This window comes from Aulostomus chinensis, chromosome 17 (assembly GCF_037954235.1).
Source record: "Aulostomus chinensis isolate RoL2024-O1b breed Wild chromosome 17, RoL_Achi_v1.0, whole genome shotgun sequence".
Taxonomy (NCBI): domain Eukaryota; kingdom Metazoa; phylum Chordata; class Actinopteri; order Syngnathiformes; family Aulostomidae; genus Aulostomus; species Aulostomus chinensis.
In genome coordinates this window covers 23,165,317-23,184,107 of record NC_141336.1, presented here as the reverse complement: position 1 = coordinate 23,184,107, position 18,791 = coordinate 23,165,317, and the positions used below count along the sequence as shown (strand labels likewise).

At 49.3% G+C, this 18,791-nt stretch overlaps 2 protein-coding genes across 7 annotated transcripts; one reads left to right on the top strand and one right to left on the bottom strand.

The window, feature by feature from the left end:
- Nucleotides 1-167: 167 nt before the first annotated feature.
- On the bottom strand, nt 168-9,605 carry mocs1 (molybdenum cofactor synthesis 1). Of its 5 annotated transcripts, none has more exons than XM_086183740.1 (12): nt 9,362-9,509; nt 9,078-9,174; nt 8,482-8,590; nt 7,886-8,053; nt 6,483-6,647; nt 5,632-5,693; nt 4,362-4,473; nt 4,043-4,155; nt 3,606-3,716; nt 3,365-3,485; nt 3,117-3,164; nt 168-2,942 (listed from the first exon to the last, which is right to left on the bottom strand). In XM_086183740.1, the coding sequence occupies exons 4-12, from the start codon at nt 8,040-8,042 to the stop codon at nt 1,969-1,971; spliced, it is 1,863 nt and encodes a 620-aa protein (XP_086039866.1). In that variant the 5' UTR covers nt 8,043-8,053; nt 8,482-8,590; nt 9,078-9,174; nt 9,362-9,509; the 3' UTR covers nt 168-1,968. The 5 variants fall into 5 exon arrangements, with proteins under 5 accessions (XP_086039866.1, XP_086039867.1, XP_086039865.1 ...); XM_086183741.1 differs by having other exon boundaries at nt 9,293-9,438; XM_086183739.1 differs by lacking the exon at nt 9,078-9,174 and having other exon boundaries at nt 9,362-9,605.
- Nucleotides 9,606-9,970: 365 nt separating this feature from the next.
- Nucleotides 9,971-14,321, top strand: ccr6b (chemokine (C-C motif) receptor 6b). Of its 2 annotated transcripts, none has more exons than XM_086182476.1 (4): nt 9,971-9,999; nt 10,780-10,985; nt 11,077-11,394; nt 12,775-14,321. In XM_086182476.1, the coding sequence occupies exon 4, from the start codon at nt 12,784-12,786 to the stop codon at nt 13,864-13,866; it is 1,083 nt and encodes a 360-aa protein (XP_086038602.1). In that variant the 5' UTR covers nt 9,971-9,999; nt 10,780-10,985; nt 11,077-11,394; nt 12,775-12,783; the 3' UTR covers nt 13,867-14,321. The 2 variants fall into 2 exon arrangements, with proteins under 2 accessions (XP_086038602.1, XP_086038601.1); XM_086182475.1 differs by having other exon boundaries at nt 11,077-11,412.
- The last annotated feature ends 4,470 nt before the right edge of the window (nt 14,322-18,791 follow it).

Sequence of the window (18,791 nt, the reverse complement as noted above, 5' to 3'; positions counted from 1 at the left end):
GTTCAGCTGCTGGCGTGAACAATCTGGACTGCTGAGGTCGTAGGCGCTTTTCTACGCGTGAGGCGGCGCAGGGGGACGACCGAAGGACCAGCAGAGGAGATGAAAACAGCTTTGACCACGAGGGGGCGCGGTGGTCACGAGGAGGCCATACACACACACACACGCACACTTTTTTAGAAGCCTTTTATGAATCTAATTTATTGAAGGATTCTTATAAAATAACATTTAGGAGGGGACACAGAGACACACTTCCACCCAAGCCCATGAGTCAAACATCTTAAGCATTTTTTCAGTGCAAAAACCCCCCCCCCCAAAAACATACAAACAGGAAACTCCCAACCTCAGTGCCATCCATGCTTTTAACTTTGATCTTCCAGACTTTCTAATTCATTAGGAAGTTAAGAAATATGAAGATAAACAAACGCTGAAAAGCCTCTTACACTCAGCTGACTGCGGTGGTTTCTGCTGGTAACGGCGGAGCAACACAGCGGCTCTGGTTCTTCATCTCTACTGATTCAGTAATGAAAGACCTGGAAAAAATGCAGTTTCAAGGCCTGGAAAAATAGATTGCCTCTTGAAAGTGGAAAGATCGAGGAACTTTTCTTCTCAAATACCTGCGTATTCGAGCATATTGAAACCGATGAAAACAATTTTAGATGTGGCGTAGGTTTATCAAATTACAGCAACAGTTTTAGTTCAATGTGAATTTCTAACTTCTGATGTTAATGTTATTAATAATTTATATGAAACGGAACGCACTCCTTCCCTCAAGCTGTGGAGGAGTCGTGGAATTTCCTGGTATAAATGTGTGTGAACCTGTCCACAGGTCCGATGGGGAAGTCAACCAGCTGCTAAACTGATAGCTAAAACCCCGGGTCCAGGAGAGAGACGACAATGACCTCTCGTGATGCTGACAAACAAACACACCAAGAATCAGTTCACCAGGCCGCTCGGTCGGTGGGAGAAAAGGAAGTGATGTCATGTGTCGTTTCAGCCGTAGTATGAACGGGTGAGACTTCATAGAAATGGAGGTCAGTGACATCCTCTCCTGAACCGCGGTGGAACCACAAGCATCGAGCGTTGCTGTCATGTTGAGGTAGATGGAGCACAACTAACCAACATGATCATGTGACAGTTAAAGGAGCACGCCAGCAGAGCCGGACCAGAAGATGGACACCCATCTCTCCTCTCTGATGCATTCAGGAGCTGAGACCCACACTAGTTAGCTTAGCGCAATGAATGATAGTGGATGGGCAGGTTAGCATACCTCCATCCTGTTACAGTCAGCTTCTACAGCCTGCAGCTCCTCTTCTGTGTATTCTGGTATCTATTAGACCAGGATCTAGGTTAGTCCACCAGTGATCCTCCTCATCCGCCTTAATGATGTCGGCCATGATGCGCCATGATGCGCATCAGCAGTCGTCGGCTCTGAGGCCATGTCACTGCACCTGGTTGACAAACTAGTTTGGCTATAAATGTGTCCTAAAATTTCAACATCTAATCATATTCAGTTATTTCCTAACAACCCGAGTTTTATATGCTAACCTTCTCATTCACTATCATTCACTGTGCTAAGCTAACTAGCGTTCAGCTGGTCTCTGAGGGTCTCAGCTCCTGATGCAGCACAGAGGATGGGAGCTGGTCTGGATCTGGTCTGGAATGTTCCTTTAAGAGCTGGTGTCTCCAAGCAGAACCAGGAAAGATCATGATGTCATTCTCCTCGGCTCTGATTCTCTTGTCAAGCCTTCGTTTGTCATGGAATCATCTTCACATCCAGTGATTGTCTGCCCACCGTCTGTTCCTCACTTGCCTCCAGGTGTAGCCCTCTAGTGCCCTCTAGTGCCAACAGCCAGTACTGCAGCCCAACATGAGCTCCACTCAGATGGTCACTCCATCTCCAGAGTGCTGCTGGATCAGGGTACCAGGAACAGCTTCCTTCAGAACAGATATCACCATTCCAGGTCCTGCTCAGTCCTCCTGCGTCCGGCTCGTTGGTTGATGGCGGTGAAAGTCTCTCTTCCCGCCGCTCTTACTCACCAGCTTCACGTCTGTAATGATGATGTCATGACTCACGGCCTTGCACATGTCATAGATCGTCAGAGCCGCGACAGTAGCGGCGGTCAAAGCCTCCATCTCAACCCCCGTCTTGCTGGTGGTGCGACACGTTGCTGTGACGACCACTGCCATCTGCGGCTGGTCAAGCTCGAAGGTGACGGCGGCGTGGTCTAAGGGGAGGGGGTGGCAGAGAGGGATGAGAGCCGAGGTCTGTTTGGACCCCATGATACCGGCCAGCTGCGCCACGGCCAAGGCGTCCCCCTTAGCCAGCTGGTTATCTTGCAGGAGGCGAAATGCTGCGGGACCTAAGATGACGGTGGCGGAGGCGGTGGCTGCTCGGCGTGAGGGATATTTACCACCAACATCCACCATGGCTGCTCGGCCTTGAGCGTCTGTGTGTGTCAGGTGGACTTCAGGGGTGTCTGTCCTGGGTTCAGGGTCCCGGCTGGGAGGTTCACTGTGGCACAGCCGAGCAGCGCGCTTAGATCGGATTTTGCACTTCATTAGCAGGGTACAAAAAGCTCCGGGGCTCCTGAGGAAGCCCCCTGTCAAAGCTGCAGGACCCCAGATTTGTGCGTCTTCTTCAAAGCGGCTCTTAAGGTGTATTTGTGGAGGTGAACTTTCAGTCTCAGTGTAACAAACAGGGACACCGACCTCAGAGGAGTGACGGGGCGCTACAGTGCTGAGGCTGCATGTCTCATGTTTCTGATGGTGGGTTTCTGGACTCATGGAGGCTCCAGAGCGGCACAGAGGGGCCGCCGGGACTGAAGCAGTGCTGTCTAGAAGGCACGAAAGACTCTCAGGGTCCAGGACTCGCCTGTTGCCTGAGGGCCACGTAGAAAGGGGGACCATTAGCCGGGACACAATAGGGAGGGTCATCTGGCTGCCTGTGCGATGTAGAGGACACGTCAAGGTCATTCATGTCTGGATGAAGGTGCATCATTCACTGCTGTGTCTATGTGTGTGTGTGTGTGTGTGTGTGTCCTAAAATCACAGCAAAGATGGTGAGAACAGTCACAGACCATGCGTGAGGGACGTGTACGTACAGCTGAGTCACCCACCGATGAGGATCATAGGTCTGTTCTTCATCTGGGAGATACTGAACATGCCTGGGGAGGGAGGAGGAGGAAGAGGAGGATGGTAACTAGTGCTCCAGTGGAGGAACACGACGTTGATGCATGAACAAGACACCAGAGACCGTTTAAGAGATGCTGCATTTGGACTTCAAGTACTCAGCACGTGCATCGTGCAATGAAAAAACAAAACATGAGGTGGGGTATCACTTTAAAAGGCGTGTCCGTAAGTCTACCTGCATGCTGTTTCTTCTTCCTGCCTACAGCAGCCCCGATGATCTGCAGCAGTTCTTCATCTGATGCGCCAGAACGCAGCACATCGCGTAGAGACACCTCCGAGTTACCGAACAAACACACCTGAGGACGGACAGCACAGGGGTTCAATACAACACACACACACACACACCCACAGTGAGTGTGTGTGTGTTGTATTAATACAGAAACATCTGCATTTGAATGAAGGCAGCTCATCCTCACCTTGAGGCTGCCGTCTGCTGTGATGCGTAGACGGTTGCAGGAGCCACAGAAATGGTCAGACATGGAGGTGATGAAGCCAACCTGCCCTTTGAAGCCTGGTACCTGATACGTCTGTTGTGAGGCACACAAAGTACACGTTCTCTACTTGCTCACTGCTAGCGCTCACTGCAGCAAAGCTAACTAGCAGTTCGCTGCTCAGTGGGGGTCTGGAGACACAGCTGCTCGTCCGGCTCTAAAACAAATGTTGTCCGTCCACAACAAGCGCACTTCCCTATAAAGCTGGCATGTTCTTCAACATGTGTTATCCCTTATGTGGATAAAATGTCCCGAGTGGTCCAGCAGTCAGAAAACATTTTTGGAGAAGTAATAAATGATGCTGATGTTGCAGTGTTCACCTCTAGACGGTGACAGAACTCAACAACATCTGAATAAGTGACCTTGGCTGTGTCTGCGTGTCCAGTTTGAATCGGTTCCAGGTTGTTCCACTTCTGCTTGATGCGGTCCAGCATCTCCTGGTAGCTCACCATCTTCTTGAAGTTCCATTTGTTGCCTGCAGAGAACAGAAGAGGCACCGGGGGGTCAGAGGGAGATGCAGCCTAACGCTCAGCATCAATCTAGCATAGATGGAACACTTCCATTTCTCCCTTGGAACCTTTACAGTTCCTAGTCTTGTTTGTCCGGTCTCTGTCTCACACTCATAGGTTGAACCTGTGGGCGGTCAAACAGAGACCCTCACAGTGGAAAGTGAGCGCTCACCATCGAAGGGCATGTACTCGATGAAGCGAACCTCCAGAGGCTTCGTCTCCGTCAGCGCCACAAAATCAAGCAGCTCATCTTCATTAAGGCCTCGCATGACCACACAGTTGACCTGCAGGGGGCAGTGTGCACAAACAAACACACACACGCAAACATTGAGCTCATGTCCCACATAGACCAGAACAGTGTGTCTCAACATTGAGGCTGGAAACTCCAAAACTACGTCCTCAGGACACCAGTACACACGTTTACATCAAGACTGTGCAACTCTACTCAAAAACTCCCAACAGGTTTGCCCACTCTTTATTGACACCACATGAACTCATTTGCACGACTGTGAGAAGAACTTCCACGACCGTACATCCTCAGTAAAGCCTGTTTACATACGAGAAATAAACTGAAGAAAAAAAAATCGATGTCCAAATTTACCAGTGCGATTAAACTGGGAAGTTACTGGGAAGTTCCCAGCCCATCTTAAGTGACTCACAGACACTCTGATGTGCAGGTGTGGGTATCAAGCAGATTTCCATGACTTTTCCAGGTTTTTCCATGACGATTAAAGCCTGGAGAGTGATTGGGGGTTCTGACAGCTGCATTAAGTGAGGGCAGCAAACATATTCAACTCTCCACCGAGTCCAGCGACAGCTGAGCGTGTTGAGCAGGGAGAGCAATCTGGGGGTTTTAGAGCAGCCGGCTGAAGCAAAGTTGGGTTTTTCCATCACAGCTGAATGTTTATTTCCCTCTTGTCATCGAGGTCACGTTCAAGCGCAGTTAGTTTGACCGTCTGTCAGGGGGGCGTTGAGGCCAAATCTCACCAGACCAGTACCGACTATGTAAAACGGCCCCTTACATTTTGGGGCAAAACAAGTTAATGTTTCAAAAAAACAAAAACAATGGTGACCGATTTAACTCGTTATCCTTTTGTCGCATTTTGCATAAAAAGGCAGGTGACCGATGACGTCATCATTTGTCTGACGTGTCCCTGATCCTTAAGGTCACGTTGAATGATTTTAACTAGTGACAACGGAGAGAAGACAAGACTTTAAATGAAAAATGACAAAAACACACGAACAGGAGTTCAGTGATAAAACTGTCTCTCTGTGTGCAGGTTGATTTTAAAGGACTGGAGTGAGTGAGTCAGAATGTGAAACCACGGGAAGAACAAAATACAAACGAGATCTTAAAACCCAACTGAAAAAGGAACACTGGTGAACAGTGAGTCTCTAAGATTCACTTCAGCAGATGAAACGTTCTATGAAGAAGTCAGTACCTTGACTGGGTTGTAGCCCATTTCAATGGCCTTTTCAATGCCCTCCATGACCTTCAGGAACCCTGAGAGACAGACAGAGACGAAGGGGAAAGGTTGAAGTTTTCCCACAGTTTTGCTGCTGTTAGCCATCACTCTCCGTTAGCTTCAAGCTAAACGCACGTTGCTGCCTCTTTCTGCATTCTGGAGTCACAAGGAAGTGAAGCAGGAGGGAAGATCGATTGTCATGAGCTCGAGACTCCCGTTAGTGACTACTGAAGAGGCAAAACACACTTTTTTGGAAGAGGCACCATTTTTAAAGGCCCAACTGATTGAGGGCGATGAAACAAGGTTTTTCTAGCTCGACCTACAATATCTGATGTCTTTACTTCATAAAAACACAGGAGTTGTAGAGGCCAACTGGCTCAGGCTTTGCTTTCTTTCACAGACTGGAACGTTCCGCCTCCTCTATTTTCTAAACTCAGCTGGTCCATCTGTGCCTGCCTCTCGCCACGCCGACCACCTGGCGCTCTGCCCTGCTGTCACCGCCCCGTCCGTAGCCTTCCTCTCTAACCTGCTGGGATTAACCTGCAACGCCACCAACGATAGCTGAGCTGGCGGCGGCTGAACAGACAAAGGGAGCGGCGACAGTAGAGCTACATAAACACTGTTCTCCTGAGTGTTACACAGAGACTGCAGACCAAACACCAACCGGCTGACCGGAGAGACACGGCAACAGACGACAGCAGCGAGGACCTTCAAGCCTGCAGCAGGGAGACATGCTGAATGACTCTGGAGCAGGCAAACAGGAGCTTCTACGCCACTGTAGCATCTCAACCTTGCTGCACCTTTCAAATACTGCGTGTTCTGCGTACCTTTTCGTCTCACAATGAACTCAAATTTGGCCGGGACGAGCGAGTCCAGACTGATGTTAATCAGGTCGAGGCCGGCGTCCTTCAGCTTAGGCAGCAGTCGGGCCAGGTTCATGCCGTTAGTCGTTACTGCGATGGTCTTCAGGCCCTCCAGCTTCCTCAGCTCTGCTGCAGAGGGACAGGAGACGCCAGGAAAGGAGAAGTGAGAGTTAAACTCAGGAAGTATTATAGTCAAGTATTACACCGCAGAGGGCTGCACGGTGCTGCAGTGGTCAGCACTGTGGCCTCACAGCAAGAAGGTTCCGGGTTCAACTCCCGGCTCGGGCGCGGGATCTTTCTGTGTGAGTCTCCATGTTCTCCCCGTTCCTGCGTGGGTTCTGTCTGGTACTCCAGCTTCCTCCCACAGTCCAAAGACATCAAGAGGGGACGAGGCTGATTGATATTTTAAATTGACCGTAGGTATGAATGTGAGTGTGAATGGTTGTTAGTCTCTGTATGTTGGCCCTGCGATGGACTGGCGACCTGTCCAGGGTGAACCCCGCCTCTCGCCCATAGATGCTGGGATAGGCTCCACCCCCCCCGCGACCCTTACTAGTAAAGAATAAGCGGAAGATGACGACGATGGACGATGGATTACACCGCAGATGTATGAAATGTGCAAACGCCCACAAAAAGAGCCTCAAATGAACTCACACAGCATTTTTTCTAGATGAAATTTCTCTTAATGTTATAACAGGAAGTGCAGGCAGGTGACGCTCCTCCTCACACACGCTGGGCCTCAGTATGTGCGTTGTATTAGTGTGTGTTTTCTACTTTAAGCTGCTGCCACTTGTGTCTCCATGAACACAGCAACATCCCCGAAAACCGGGGGGACATTTAAGGAGCAAAACTGGAATCTTGGGATCCACAACTAAACTTTTACCTGAAAAACCAGTAGATCTGGTGAGCTTGTTGTCTCCGTTTGTTGCCAATCCAGGCCAGTAAACTTTAACGAGAGTCATGTGAGGTCACACTGGCGCCTGTCAGGTGACAACGCTGCTCCTCTTCAGTTGGGAGCCTTTGCTTCCCTTCCTAGCAGGACATTTCTGATTGGTCACGTCTCTCTGCTTTGTTCAACTGTGTCGCCTTCTAACGCGAGTCCAACAAACACGTGAGCCTCTGTGGCAGAGGCAAACCAAGGGAATGCTGGGAAACACCATTAGCCTGGACACACACACACACACACACACACACACACACACACACACACACACACACACACACACACACACACACACACGAGGGCTAGCAGGAGGTATCAGTTGTCCTCCATCATCTCTGTCACACGGGGTGAGTTAACCGGACATCAACAAGACCACATGATGAGTTAGAACTGCTCCACACGGATCCTTCGTCTAGGTCCTCACCGATGATGTCCAGCACGTCAGGCCTGATGAGGGGTTCTCCTCCAGTCAGGCGGATTTTCTCCACCCCCTCCTGGACGAAGAGGCGGGCCAGGGTCAGTACCTCCGAGGTGGACAGCAGCTGGCTCCTCGGCGTGAGCTTCACCCCCTCCTCCGGCATGCAATACTGACCTGAAGATGAATAAAACTAATAAATGCTGTAACTGGACATCCATCCTTCAGTAAAGGTTCTCAAATTGTTCCCCATACTGTTCTAAATGTAGGTTTTGACGGGGAACCGATAACAAGATCACCTGGACGATTCTAAAAACACTACAGGGTCCATTACTGCACCCAAACAAGCTCCATAAGATTCAAGAAAAATATAAAGAAACATGCTTTCTTTCAACAGTCAACCCAAATGAACTAGAGCTCATTTATTTAATATCTTTTCATGCATCGTACAAATCTGCTGGTAGACGAGGAGGTGCTGCTGCTCTCATTTCAGAGAGTCTCCAGAAGAAGAACCTCACTCGCTAAGAGTTGCTGTTTCACCTTTGGTTGTAAAACTCGTCAGATATTAACTAGAAACCACGTGACCTCGGCAGCAAGGGACTCACAGCGCAGGTTGCACTTCTCAGTCAGGGAGAGGCGCAGGTAGCTGTGCCTCCTGCCAAAGCTGTCAGTCAGGAAGGACGAAAAGGGAGCGTCGTGTTCTTGTAGCCTCACCTGGAGTACATAAGGAGATCAGGACAAGCAGCTGGGCTGAAGCTGGACCAGGTCCCTCCCCCTCCCGGGGCGGGGAACAGCTTCAGCCTCGGGCTCAAACCACAGCAGCTCCCTCACCCCTGGAGGGTGACAGGTGGTTTTGTTCGCGCCACTGACTTCATACAGCGAGTACCAGAGGAGGGAGACCCGTCCGGGAGCTCCAGACACGTTCCTTCATACTTTAAAACTAAAAATACACTTTTTGCCGACACATCTGTCGTTTCCAACGGCTCAGATATTCAGATTTACTGCGTCTCTATAAATTCTACAATCATAAGTTGCTTATTTAAAAAGAAAATGGTGATCAGACAATACAATTGCAGGATCCCCGAAGTATTTCAAGTGTGTGTGTGTGTGTGTGTGTGTGTGTGTGTGTGTGTGTGTGTGTGTGTGTGTGTGCGTGCGCGGGGGGGGGGGGGGGTATGGATTCATCAACAGCTTCCATGACCTTTGACCACCGAAAGCGGGCTGCTGTTACATCAGGAGCTCGTGATCAACACGGGACACTGCAAAGGTCCTGACTTCAATGGAACCCGGATTTCAACCTGGAACCATATTATAAGGGAAATGAACCACAAGAGTGAAGGGTTTTGTTTTGTTTTTTTTTGGGGGGGGGGGTCCTCCATCAACAACCCCACCCCCCTCTCCCCCCCAGAAACTCACCGACAGGCTTCGTGCTAACGGAACAATCCCGGGATGGACTTATGAGCGGTGTTCCGGGGTCGTTCTTACCTGTCTCGACCGGTTTTTTAGAGACGTGGCAAAGTTGGTGGAGTCTCCAAGTTCAAGTTCATCTTCCCTGCGCGTGGCTCCGGAGAACTGTGGCCGCGTGGTTCCGTTCACACCCCCGAAGATGAAATGCGTCACACTCGCCTTGCGTCCGTCCAACAAGCGGCGGCTCATGCTCACGACGGCGGCCATGGTTCTGGTTCCCTCACCGGGCGGCTCTCTCCTCCGTAAACATGTCAGATAACTGGCTAACTGGGGGCAGTGTGCCGGGGGCGTGGCCACGTCAGCCAATCACCCCACAATACTGTGGCGCAGGTGCATACTGGGTAGTGTAGTTTGCAGTGTAGTTTCACAGCAGTTTTGAGAGACCGACAACCACAGAAGTTTTTATTTTTTTATTGTATTATAAATAGGAATGTTGAATAAAAGAAGAGGGCTGCACGGTGCTGCAGTGGTCAGCACTGTGGCCTCACAGCAAGAAGGTTCCGGGTTCGAGTCTCGGCTCGGGCGCGGGATCTTTCTGTGTGAGTCTCCATGTTCTCCCTGTTCCTGCGTGGGTTCTCTCAGGTACTCCAGCTTCCTCCACAGTCCAAAGACATCAAGAGGGGACAAGGCTGATTGATTCTCTAAATTGACCGAAGGTATGAATGTGAGTGTGAATGGTTGTTCGTCTCTGTATGTTGGCCCTGCGATGGACTGGTGACCTGTCCAGGGTGAACCCCGCCTCTCGCCCGTAGACGCTGGGATAGGCGTCAGGGTAATGTGTAGGAGTAAGCGGAAGATGACGATGGACGATGGAATAAAAGAAGAAGCCCCAAAACGTTACTTTGCCTTTTAAGTACAAAAAGATGTCCAGAGCTACTTTACATTTGCTGTGAATGCAGAGAGAGCCAGCCACGTTTATTTAGTTTGTAGTTGATGGTGCCGCAGCACCGACCAGAGGCTTTTGGAGACGTCGGCCACATGTCCACATGTCCCCTCGTACACAAACCAGATGGTCACTATTTTATCCCTGCTAGGCTTTTCAATAACGTTCCCCTCATCCTCATGTAAGACCACCATCAGCCACCAGAGGGCGGCAGAGCTCCGTTGAGAACACCGCCACGGTGCCCCGACAGCTGCGCTGAGCGGCTGCTTACAGGACGTTTATAGGTGTCAACACGAAGAAAGAGCGACAAGAACGAAGAGCAATCACGAGGGCAAAACAGCTCACGTTTAAAGAAATTTTATAACAAAAACGAATGAATAAAATCAGCAGCAAAAAAATGTATTAATTACACAATGAATGCAAGAAAATAAGAATGTTTCAAAGGCAGACGTGTCACGGATGCTGGGTGTAGGTGTCACGTTTGTGCACCAACATTTTATCATTTCTCAGCGCCACAGTTCACGAGATTTGTGTCGCTGGGTTGTGCATGCAGGTCCTGGGCCCTGGCATCACGGTGGCTCACCTACGGGCCTCTCTGGACGAGACATGTTCCCACTGAGCCCCCTGGACCTTTGATGTGGTACGTCAGAGTTCTTGTACCTTACGATGGTCCACATTGGCCTGCAGGGCAGCCAGATTAAGGAGATGACCCCTCTTGAGTCAAGCAGACCATGAAAACAAAGGAAAAAGTTGGTCCCGGTAAGAAGGGATGTTTCATTTACGTTTAAATACAAAATGTTGCCACATGAATCCGTTTTATTGATCAAAGCATGGGGGTTTGTCTCTTCAGTCACAGAAAACTGGAAAGACCCATGAGGCTTGAACGGCAGGACCATCAGATAAGGAGGATCCGAGTTCAAATGCGGCTTGAAAACACCAGAGTTTCACATCAAAAGCAGGAAGATCAGTTGCTCGCTCAGAAGCCGAGCCTGAGAGACTTTTCACCTTTAATCTTCTTCCTTTCTGAGATTTTGTAAGCATTCATTTGAAACACAAGCCTCCCCCGCTGAACCCTGTCTTTACTGACAGCTGAGACTCTGGAGGCCTTCAGGTGCTTCTCCTCTGACTGAGCAACATCGGATCCAGAGGATAAAAGAACTTCGCTGAGGTGAGAAGAATCCTGAAGGTAAGCAATGATTTAAATACCCCCCCCCCCCAAAAAAAAAATAAAAATCTAAAAGTTTCTCTCACTCGCTCCGTCACTGTTCTCAGATCTGACCTCCACATCATCTGGTCACCTGTGCGCATCAAAACCCGTAACATCTCGTTCTTCTGAGCTTTAACGCAAACGCTCCTGCGCAGTTTTCCGCTCTTTCTCTACCTGAACCTTCTGTATTTCACTTTTGAACGATGAACGGGATGCTTCTCTGTGACGCCCATCTTGTTTTGTTTTGTTTTGGCAGGAACTGTTTGTAAGAAACGCAGGTCCCTTTTGCAGATGTTGATTCAAGAAGAGGCTGAAACGGAAACGCATCCGACTGAGTTTGCCGACTGAATCTTCATTCATATTCTGAACTGAAGACTTTCTTCATTTTTCCTTTTCTGGATTTCTTGTGACGTTTCTTTGTCGTCGTGCCGGTGACACGTGTTGACAGAGCGTTTGAAGTTCTCACGGTCAGGCGACGTCTGCCCGTCCCCAGCTCGATCTCTCCGGGCTGTGTGTGAAAACTCTCCCCCTTCCACACCTCGATGAGCTCTGCATCGCATCACCTTGTGAGAAGTGAAAGGGCTGCGGACAGACGTATCACCGCACTATCACGTCTGTTATTTATAAAAGGGTGGGCAAACAAAACAAAAAAAAGGGGGAAGTGGACTCGCAGGTTTCTCAAAAGCTGCTATTTACTGCGTTTTATTTGTGGCAGCACTCTCAGGTACACCTGCGAATTCAGAGCAGAGGAGACAAAAGAGCTCCTGTCATCGATACATTTCCGCTGCGTTCATCGTCACGCCACTGGAGGATCGTCGCCGATAAGGAGCCTATCAGCGCCAATCGAAGGAGAATTCAACCACGCGCGGCCAACCTTTGCACGCAATTTCTTGCTGAAATTGCATTTCTCGCAACCAGAGGAAGAGGTGAAGCGGAGCAAAGCACAACCTTTAACTTTGAGTACACGGCTCCTGCAAATTTTGCTGACGGGGGGGGGATTCCGTGTACTAAGTGGGTGAGAGTTTTGTCAGAGGCTGTTTTTTCCCTCCTGCATCACTCCGCCGTGACCTCAGCATGCGATGATTCTCAGGCTCATCACCTGGAATTATTCCGAGGACTGGTGTTTATTACGAGCCATTCGCTGTCATTGCTTGGCTTCTTCTTTCTGCTCTCTGGAGTTGCAATGAAGTCAAGCGGGAGGCAACAACAACAACAACAACAACAACAACAACAACTCCACCTTCCTCAGCTTTAAGTCTCTTCACCTGTTTCCCCTCAGGTGATTTTTCTGTTACTGTTTTGTGTTAAAGGTTTTTCTTTGTTTTGTTTTTTTCCCTCCAGATCTTAAGAATGGCAACTGCTGTGACTCCAGACTACGAGTACAGTACAGAATACCTGGATGACCTGTGCCACCTTGACCCCAACCCTGCAGAGGTCTTCGCACAAACATGCGCGCACTCCATCATCTTCGCCTTCGGCCTGCTCGGCAACGCTCTGGTTATCACCACCTACATCTTCTACAAGAAGGCCAAGACGATGACGGATGTTTTTCTCTTCAACGTGGCTGTCTCAGACCTGATCTTTGTGGTCACCCTGCCTTTCATCATACACAACGAGCAGCACAGTTGGTTAATGGGTCCGACTGCGTGCAAGATGCTCAGGTCAGCCTACAGCATCAATCTCTACAGTGGGATGCTCCTGCTGGCCTGCATCAGCGGCGATCGTTACGTCGCCATCGTCCAGGCCAGACGGTCCTTCGGGGCTCGCTCGAGGACCCTGAACTACAGCTACCTCGTCTGCTCGGCTGTGTGGGTTTCTGCCGTGGTTTTAACGCTGCCCTCGTTCATCTACACCGAGCGTTTTGAGGAGCAAAGTCTGGAGTCCGGGGCTTCGACTGTGGTGTGTCAGCTGTCTTTCAGCAAGAATGAGACAGCGAAGCTGATGAAGGTGCTGATTCCCAGCCTTCAAATGGCCGTTGGCTTCCTGCTGCCCCTCGCCCTGATGGTGCTGTGCTACTCCCGCATCATGTGCACCCTGCTGAGATCCCGTAGTAGCCAGAGGCACAAGGCCATCCGCGTGGTGCTGGCGGTTGTGGTGGTCTTCATCGTGTGCCACCTTCCCTACAACGTGGCTCTGCTGGACCACACTCTGGTTCTTTTTAAGGAGAGGAGTTGTGAGGCAGAGAAGGTCAAACTGCAGGTTCTGGCTATTTCCAGGAGCATCGCCTACCTCCACTGCTGCGTCAACCCCGTCCTCTACGCCTTCGCAGGGGAGAAGTTCAGGAACCATTTCTTGCAAATCGTAAAGGACCTGTGGTGCTTCAGCAAAAAGTACATCTCCTCTGCTCGCTCGTCACGTGGGACATCTGACATCTGCACCTCAGCCATCAAGTCTTCAGACGGCTCCAACAACCAATCATCGTTCAGTGTGTGACGGCGGGACGAATCCTACTGAGGGGGATGACGACGATCCAACCGCCTGCTTGAAACGTGGTCCGCCCTGAGCCGGAATCTGGGTGTCTGAGTCTGGTGTAGTGAGGCTCAAAATGGATTTTTGTGATGAATAAAATAAAGAGTTCATCTTTGTAAATGCTGAAGCGCTGCTGGGAGGCGGTTTCTGTAATTCTCCAGTCTGTTTGTGCGTTGCTGATGCGTTCGTGTTTCTAGTTCCTCACCAAAGGAGTTGGGGTGAGGAGTTTCTTTGTCAAACAGTGAATCCACTGAGGCATGACAGCGTTGTACATGTGTCACAGATAGATTGATGAGAGCAGTACCTTCACTCACCACCGGGGGCCCAGAGCCACACATTAATCTCGACTTTCAAAGAACAGTTTGGTCTTGTTGTTTTTATAGATTTTTGATTTAAAATGATCTCATTGCATTTCTCTGTCAAGGCTGTTTAACGGTTTTATCATTTTCAATAAAAGTGCGTCTGGCTGAACCGTGCGTCCTCAAGAGTGGGTTGTCTGTGTTTGCGCGACCTTCGTCTGAGCCACACATCGAGAGCTGCGGGGTGTTTTGCCGGCTAGCTTGTTGTAGAAGATAAACTCCTGTGGCTAACAACGATTTGCAGAAATGTTTTGATTCACAAGCTAGAAGTGAGCAACGCTTGAGTTGGGAAGTGTAAATACGTACGCAAATGCGTATAAACTAACTACACTGTGCAAGTCACATGACTTGGCCGCCGCTGCGCAGCTCCATTTCTTCCTCTCTTCTGTCCCGTGATGTTTTATGCCCTCAAAATCCTCTGTAGTCCTGTTTACTTCACCTGTCAGCAACTGTCATTTTGACGGCACGTGAATTGCGCCTAAACCTCACAATAACGGAGTTTTTTTGGGAGGGAACTTCAGTCTTTGACTACAACGCTGCTCCTCACCTCACGGTTTCTTTATGCAACCCCTCTGAGAGTTTATTTCTTAATGACAATCCAGAAAAGAAAATTGGAGAGGAAAAAAAAGTCCAGCAGCACAGTTAGAAACACGCAAAGTAAGGCCACATCCACACGCACACGCACACATTGAAGGAAACGTCACGGCTTTGCTCACACACATAACAAATCTGCGTGTAGGTCAAGCGAGGCTCCTTTCTTGTGGTGCACAAAGAGGACAGATTTCGAGTGAGAGGACGTGTTGGCATGAGGCCTGGCATCAGTGACCTATTTTTCTGTCCTAAAACTCTCCAACCCAGATGGATAAGAAGGACTGGCTGGTTACACTGTCACCATGAGTCAAATCCTCCTTGTTGAATTAAAAAAAAAAAAAAAAACAAGACAAAAAAGCGTGTTTTGCATCTTTTGTTCAAGTACGCCTGAGCTGCGAACGCGGTCCCACCAACAAACACCCGATGAACCACAAGAGCGGGCTGCGAGGGAGAGTGGAGAGTGGATGCTTGTGTGTCTGGACGGGACAGCCAATCAAATCTCCACCCTGGACAAAAGGAAGAGAACTACAGTCTGTGCTGCGTTACATAACAGGAAGTGGGTGAGCAGCCTTGCTGCTCCCTTCTCAGCCACTGGATGTCCTCAGTTAGCTTTGTTTTAATGTTTTACTTGATGGATAAAACACTTCACATTTCGTGTTCTGTATTATGCATGAAAAGGTGTTGCTGGGTATTAATTGCAACCATTTGCTTCCAGTATCCCGTCCTGACGGCCCCACCCGGTCCGTTTGCTGGCCGTCTTGTTCCGCTGCCTTGAAGCTCACTCCAAGCTCCAACATGTGTGCTGGAGCACCTCAGCTCCCCCTCTGCAATATTTGCCACACCGCACATCTATCACACACACACACACACACACACACACACACACTCTGCTGATCTTTATATAAGGTGATTCTGATTCATTGCTAATGTATTTTGAATGTGTGTTGGACCACCTGTTGCAATGCTTACAAAGCTCCAGCCAATTAAAGTAATTCAATCATATTGATATTTCACCCGAGACACATTTTAGACACATTCGAACGCCAGATGTGAAGAGCGGTTGAACTCAGCTGGATCGAGACACAGTCTGGATTCATCTGAACGCGAGACGAGAGGTCTGAACGCGCCCGAGGGCTGCTCGGCAATCGCAATCGCACATTTCACGTCAATAATTCCCTCATTTGTCACATTTGATGATTAATGGGGCTACTTTGAGTTCTATTACGCAACATAACACAAGCTGACAACTTCTTACAGCTCCCGCTCCTTTTACACATCTGTTCCTGCAACACCTGCCCACTAGCCCCCCCCCACTCCACACACACACACACACACACACACACACACACACACACACACACACACACACACACACACACACATCACTTTTGCTGGCATTGCCAACCTGAGCAGTCATAAACTGTCGATGTAGGCAGGAAGAGTTAGAACCAACCAAGACATCTGTTTCTAACCCTGTGTGTGTGAGAGAGAGAGAGAGAGAGAGCATGTGCAGTACTTTCAAACACATATGATGTATCTATTTAAAACAGTAGTAAATGTGGTGAAATACACTGTGAGAGATTTGCAGAGGAAGCTGACAGTCACACTGGCTGCTCCTGTTGGCTTTCGTCTTTCGCTCGTGTTGACAAGCAACCGTTTTGCCGATTAAGATTTGGGCAAGAATGCTAAAATGTTCACAGATGGGCAGTTTAACATTTTGGTTTTGAACAAAAATGATTTGTTGGTTCCTCTCAGAAAAACCATTGCAAAGCTCAAGCTAAGACACATGTTGCCGCCTCTCTTTCACAGTTTGGTGGCTGCTCTGGACTGCTCCAGATTCTGTGATTCCCCCTGCAGGCACAGGTCGGTGAAGATGTTCCTGAGGATGTTTCTTTCAGATTTATAAAGTTCTAGCGCAGGGCCTGAGGAGCCGCTGGCTGGCTGGTGTAGCAGGACCTCACAGAATCATGTCTAACCTCGGTCTAACTCTGATCTTGGAGGTACTGGCATCTCAGACTCCTCGACCCCTCGACCGCAGACCCTCAGACCTAGCACGCCACCTCCTCGGGGCGTCGGGAACACGCAGGCCGTTCGTTGTTGCTCAGCTGAACGGTTGATGAGCTAAACAAAACTTCCAACATCAGGGTGTGTTTGGAGTCGTGCTTCTGTCCAACTAATGAATCAGAAACTAAACACGCCTTCTCCTTATTTTAGTAGAAAACGTCAGCCTGCAGTCGGGTAGTTATGAGCTATAAAACCAGGACAAGGAACCGAGGGACGCAAAAGCTTCTCTCGATGACACGTTTGGCTATGAAACTATGATTCTTTGCTCGTCTGAAATGTAGGAAAATCCCTGGAAGAGGTTTGATCCCAGCATCTTTGCGGAGGTCACTCCCCCAGATATCTGCCGCCGATACCGACGCCAATCAAGTGATTTTAACAGCAGAAGACATCAAACATCAATCTGACATGCGTCGAGATGACAACAGTGAAGCGTCCGACTCTGCCAGACGGTCGGCAGAAGACACTTCATCTGAACTCAGAAGGTCCTGGTGTAAAACTGGTAGATCGATGCTCTTAAATTATTGCTTTAAATGAAAGTTTAGCAGGAGAATGAACGCCACCAATCCACTAGAGAGAAGCGCCATCGCCCTTGAGGAGTGACTGGAGTTACACAAACACAAATACACGCTTTACAGACGATCTTTGGCTGACTACTGGCAACTCCTCGCCATCTTTATCACGGGATTTACACTCAGCGTTGACCTGCAGCTGGCGCCGTTTGTCATTTCCACTTCAAGGTCAGAGCAGCTGACATGAGAATCTCTCCAGGAAGAGGAGAGTTGGAGTGAATCGGAGTATTTCAGTTTAATTTCCGATGACTTTTTTTGACACATCTTTCTCTACTACACCACTGCTAGCATTCATTGCAGCTAAGCTAACTCGCAGTTGGCTGTCCAGTTAGCTGTGAAGCACCTGAGGGGAGAGACGGGGATCTGCTGGATTTTCCAAACAGTCGGTGCGCTCCTTTAGCAAAAGCAGGCTGACGTGGACAGAGGAGGGAATTTTCGAACAGCCATATTTTTTTAGCTGACGGCTCTTTAAACCAGTGTCGTCTCAGGACGTCTCCACCACCATAATAACAATCTGACACATGCGACACATTTTGTGACACGTCGAGGAATGAAGGCGTGCCTAGAAAGATTTGGGCGCTACCACAGGATTGCAGCCTCTGGTCAGGAATTACAGTGATACCAGGTGATCTACGACCGCTCATCTTCGGAGAAATGACGCCTTGTAAAAGACCATTTTACTGTGCTGATTTAGAGACCCCTCAGCCCCCAGGCTCATTCCACCTAACTGCGCCTCACATGTTTCGGCAGTGCCGGAACAATGTAGCGGCGGGTGCCATCTCTGGCGCCGCCCTGACTCGGAGGGGTCTTCCTGTGAAGACAGACGAACCACCTTCCAGTGTGTTCATGTAAACATCTGGTGTTTAATGATGATGTCACCGCTTTGAATCTTGCACTGCAATTAGCTCGTGATTCACCCTCGCTTGTCGTCGCTGCCGAAGGGTTTTATTGCAGCACTGTGGTATATTGTTGAGGTACCGCAGGGAAGTGTGTGTGTGTGTGTGTGTGTGTTCATTGTATGCTCCTTCATGTGTACAGAACAAGGTCTTTGCCAGATGCTGGTGAACAATCGAGGGTAGAGGTCCTTTTGTTTCAACTCAGCATCTTTGTTCTTACAAGGGAAACATCAAAGAGGAAGGTCTGTCATCCTGAGGTAAGAGTGCCAGGCAGTCCAGTAGTAAAACAATGTATGTGGAAGTGAGGTAAAAAGATCAAGAACGTAAAGCTGGAATAGTTGGATGTGTGTCTGTGTGTGTGTGCGTTGCCCATTTCATGACCCGTGGGTGTGTTTTCACATCGCTGCCTG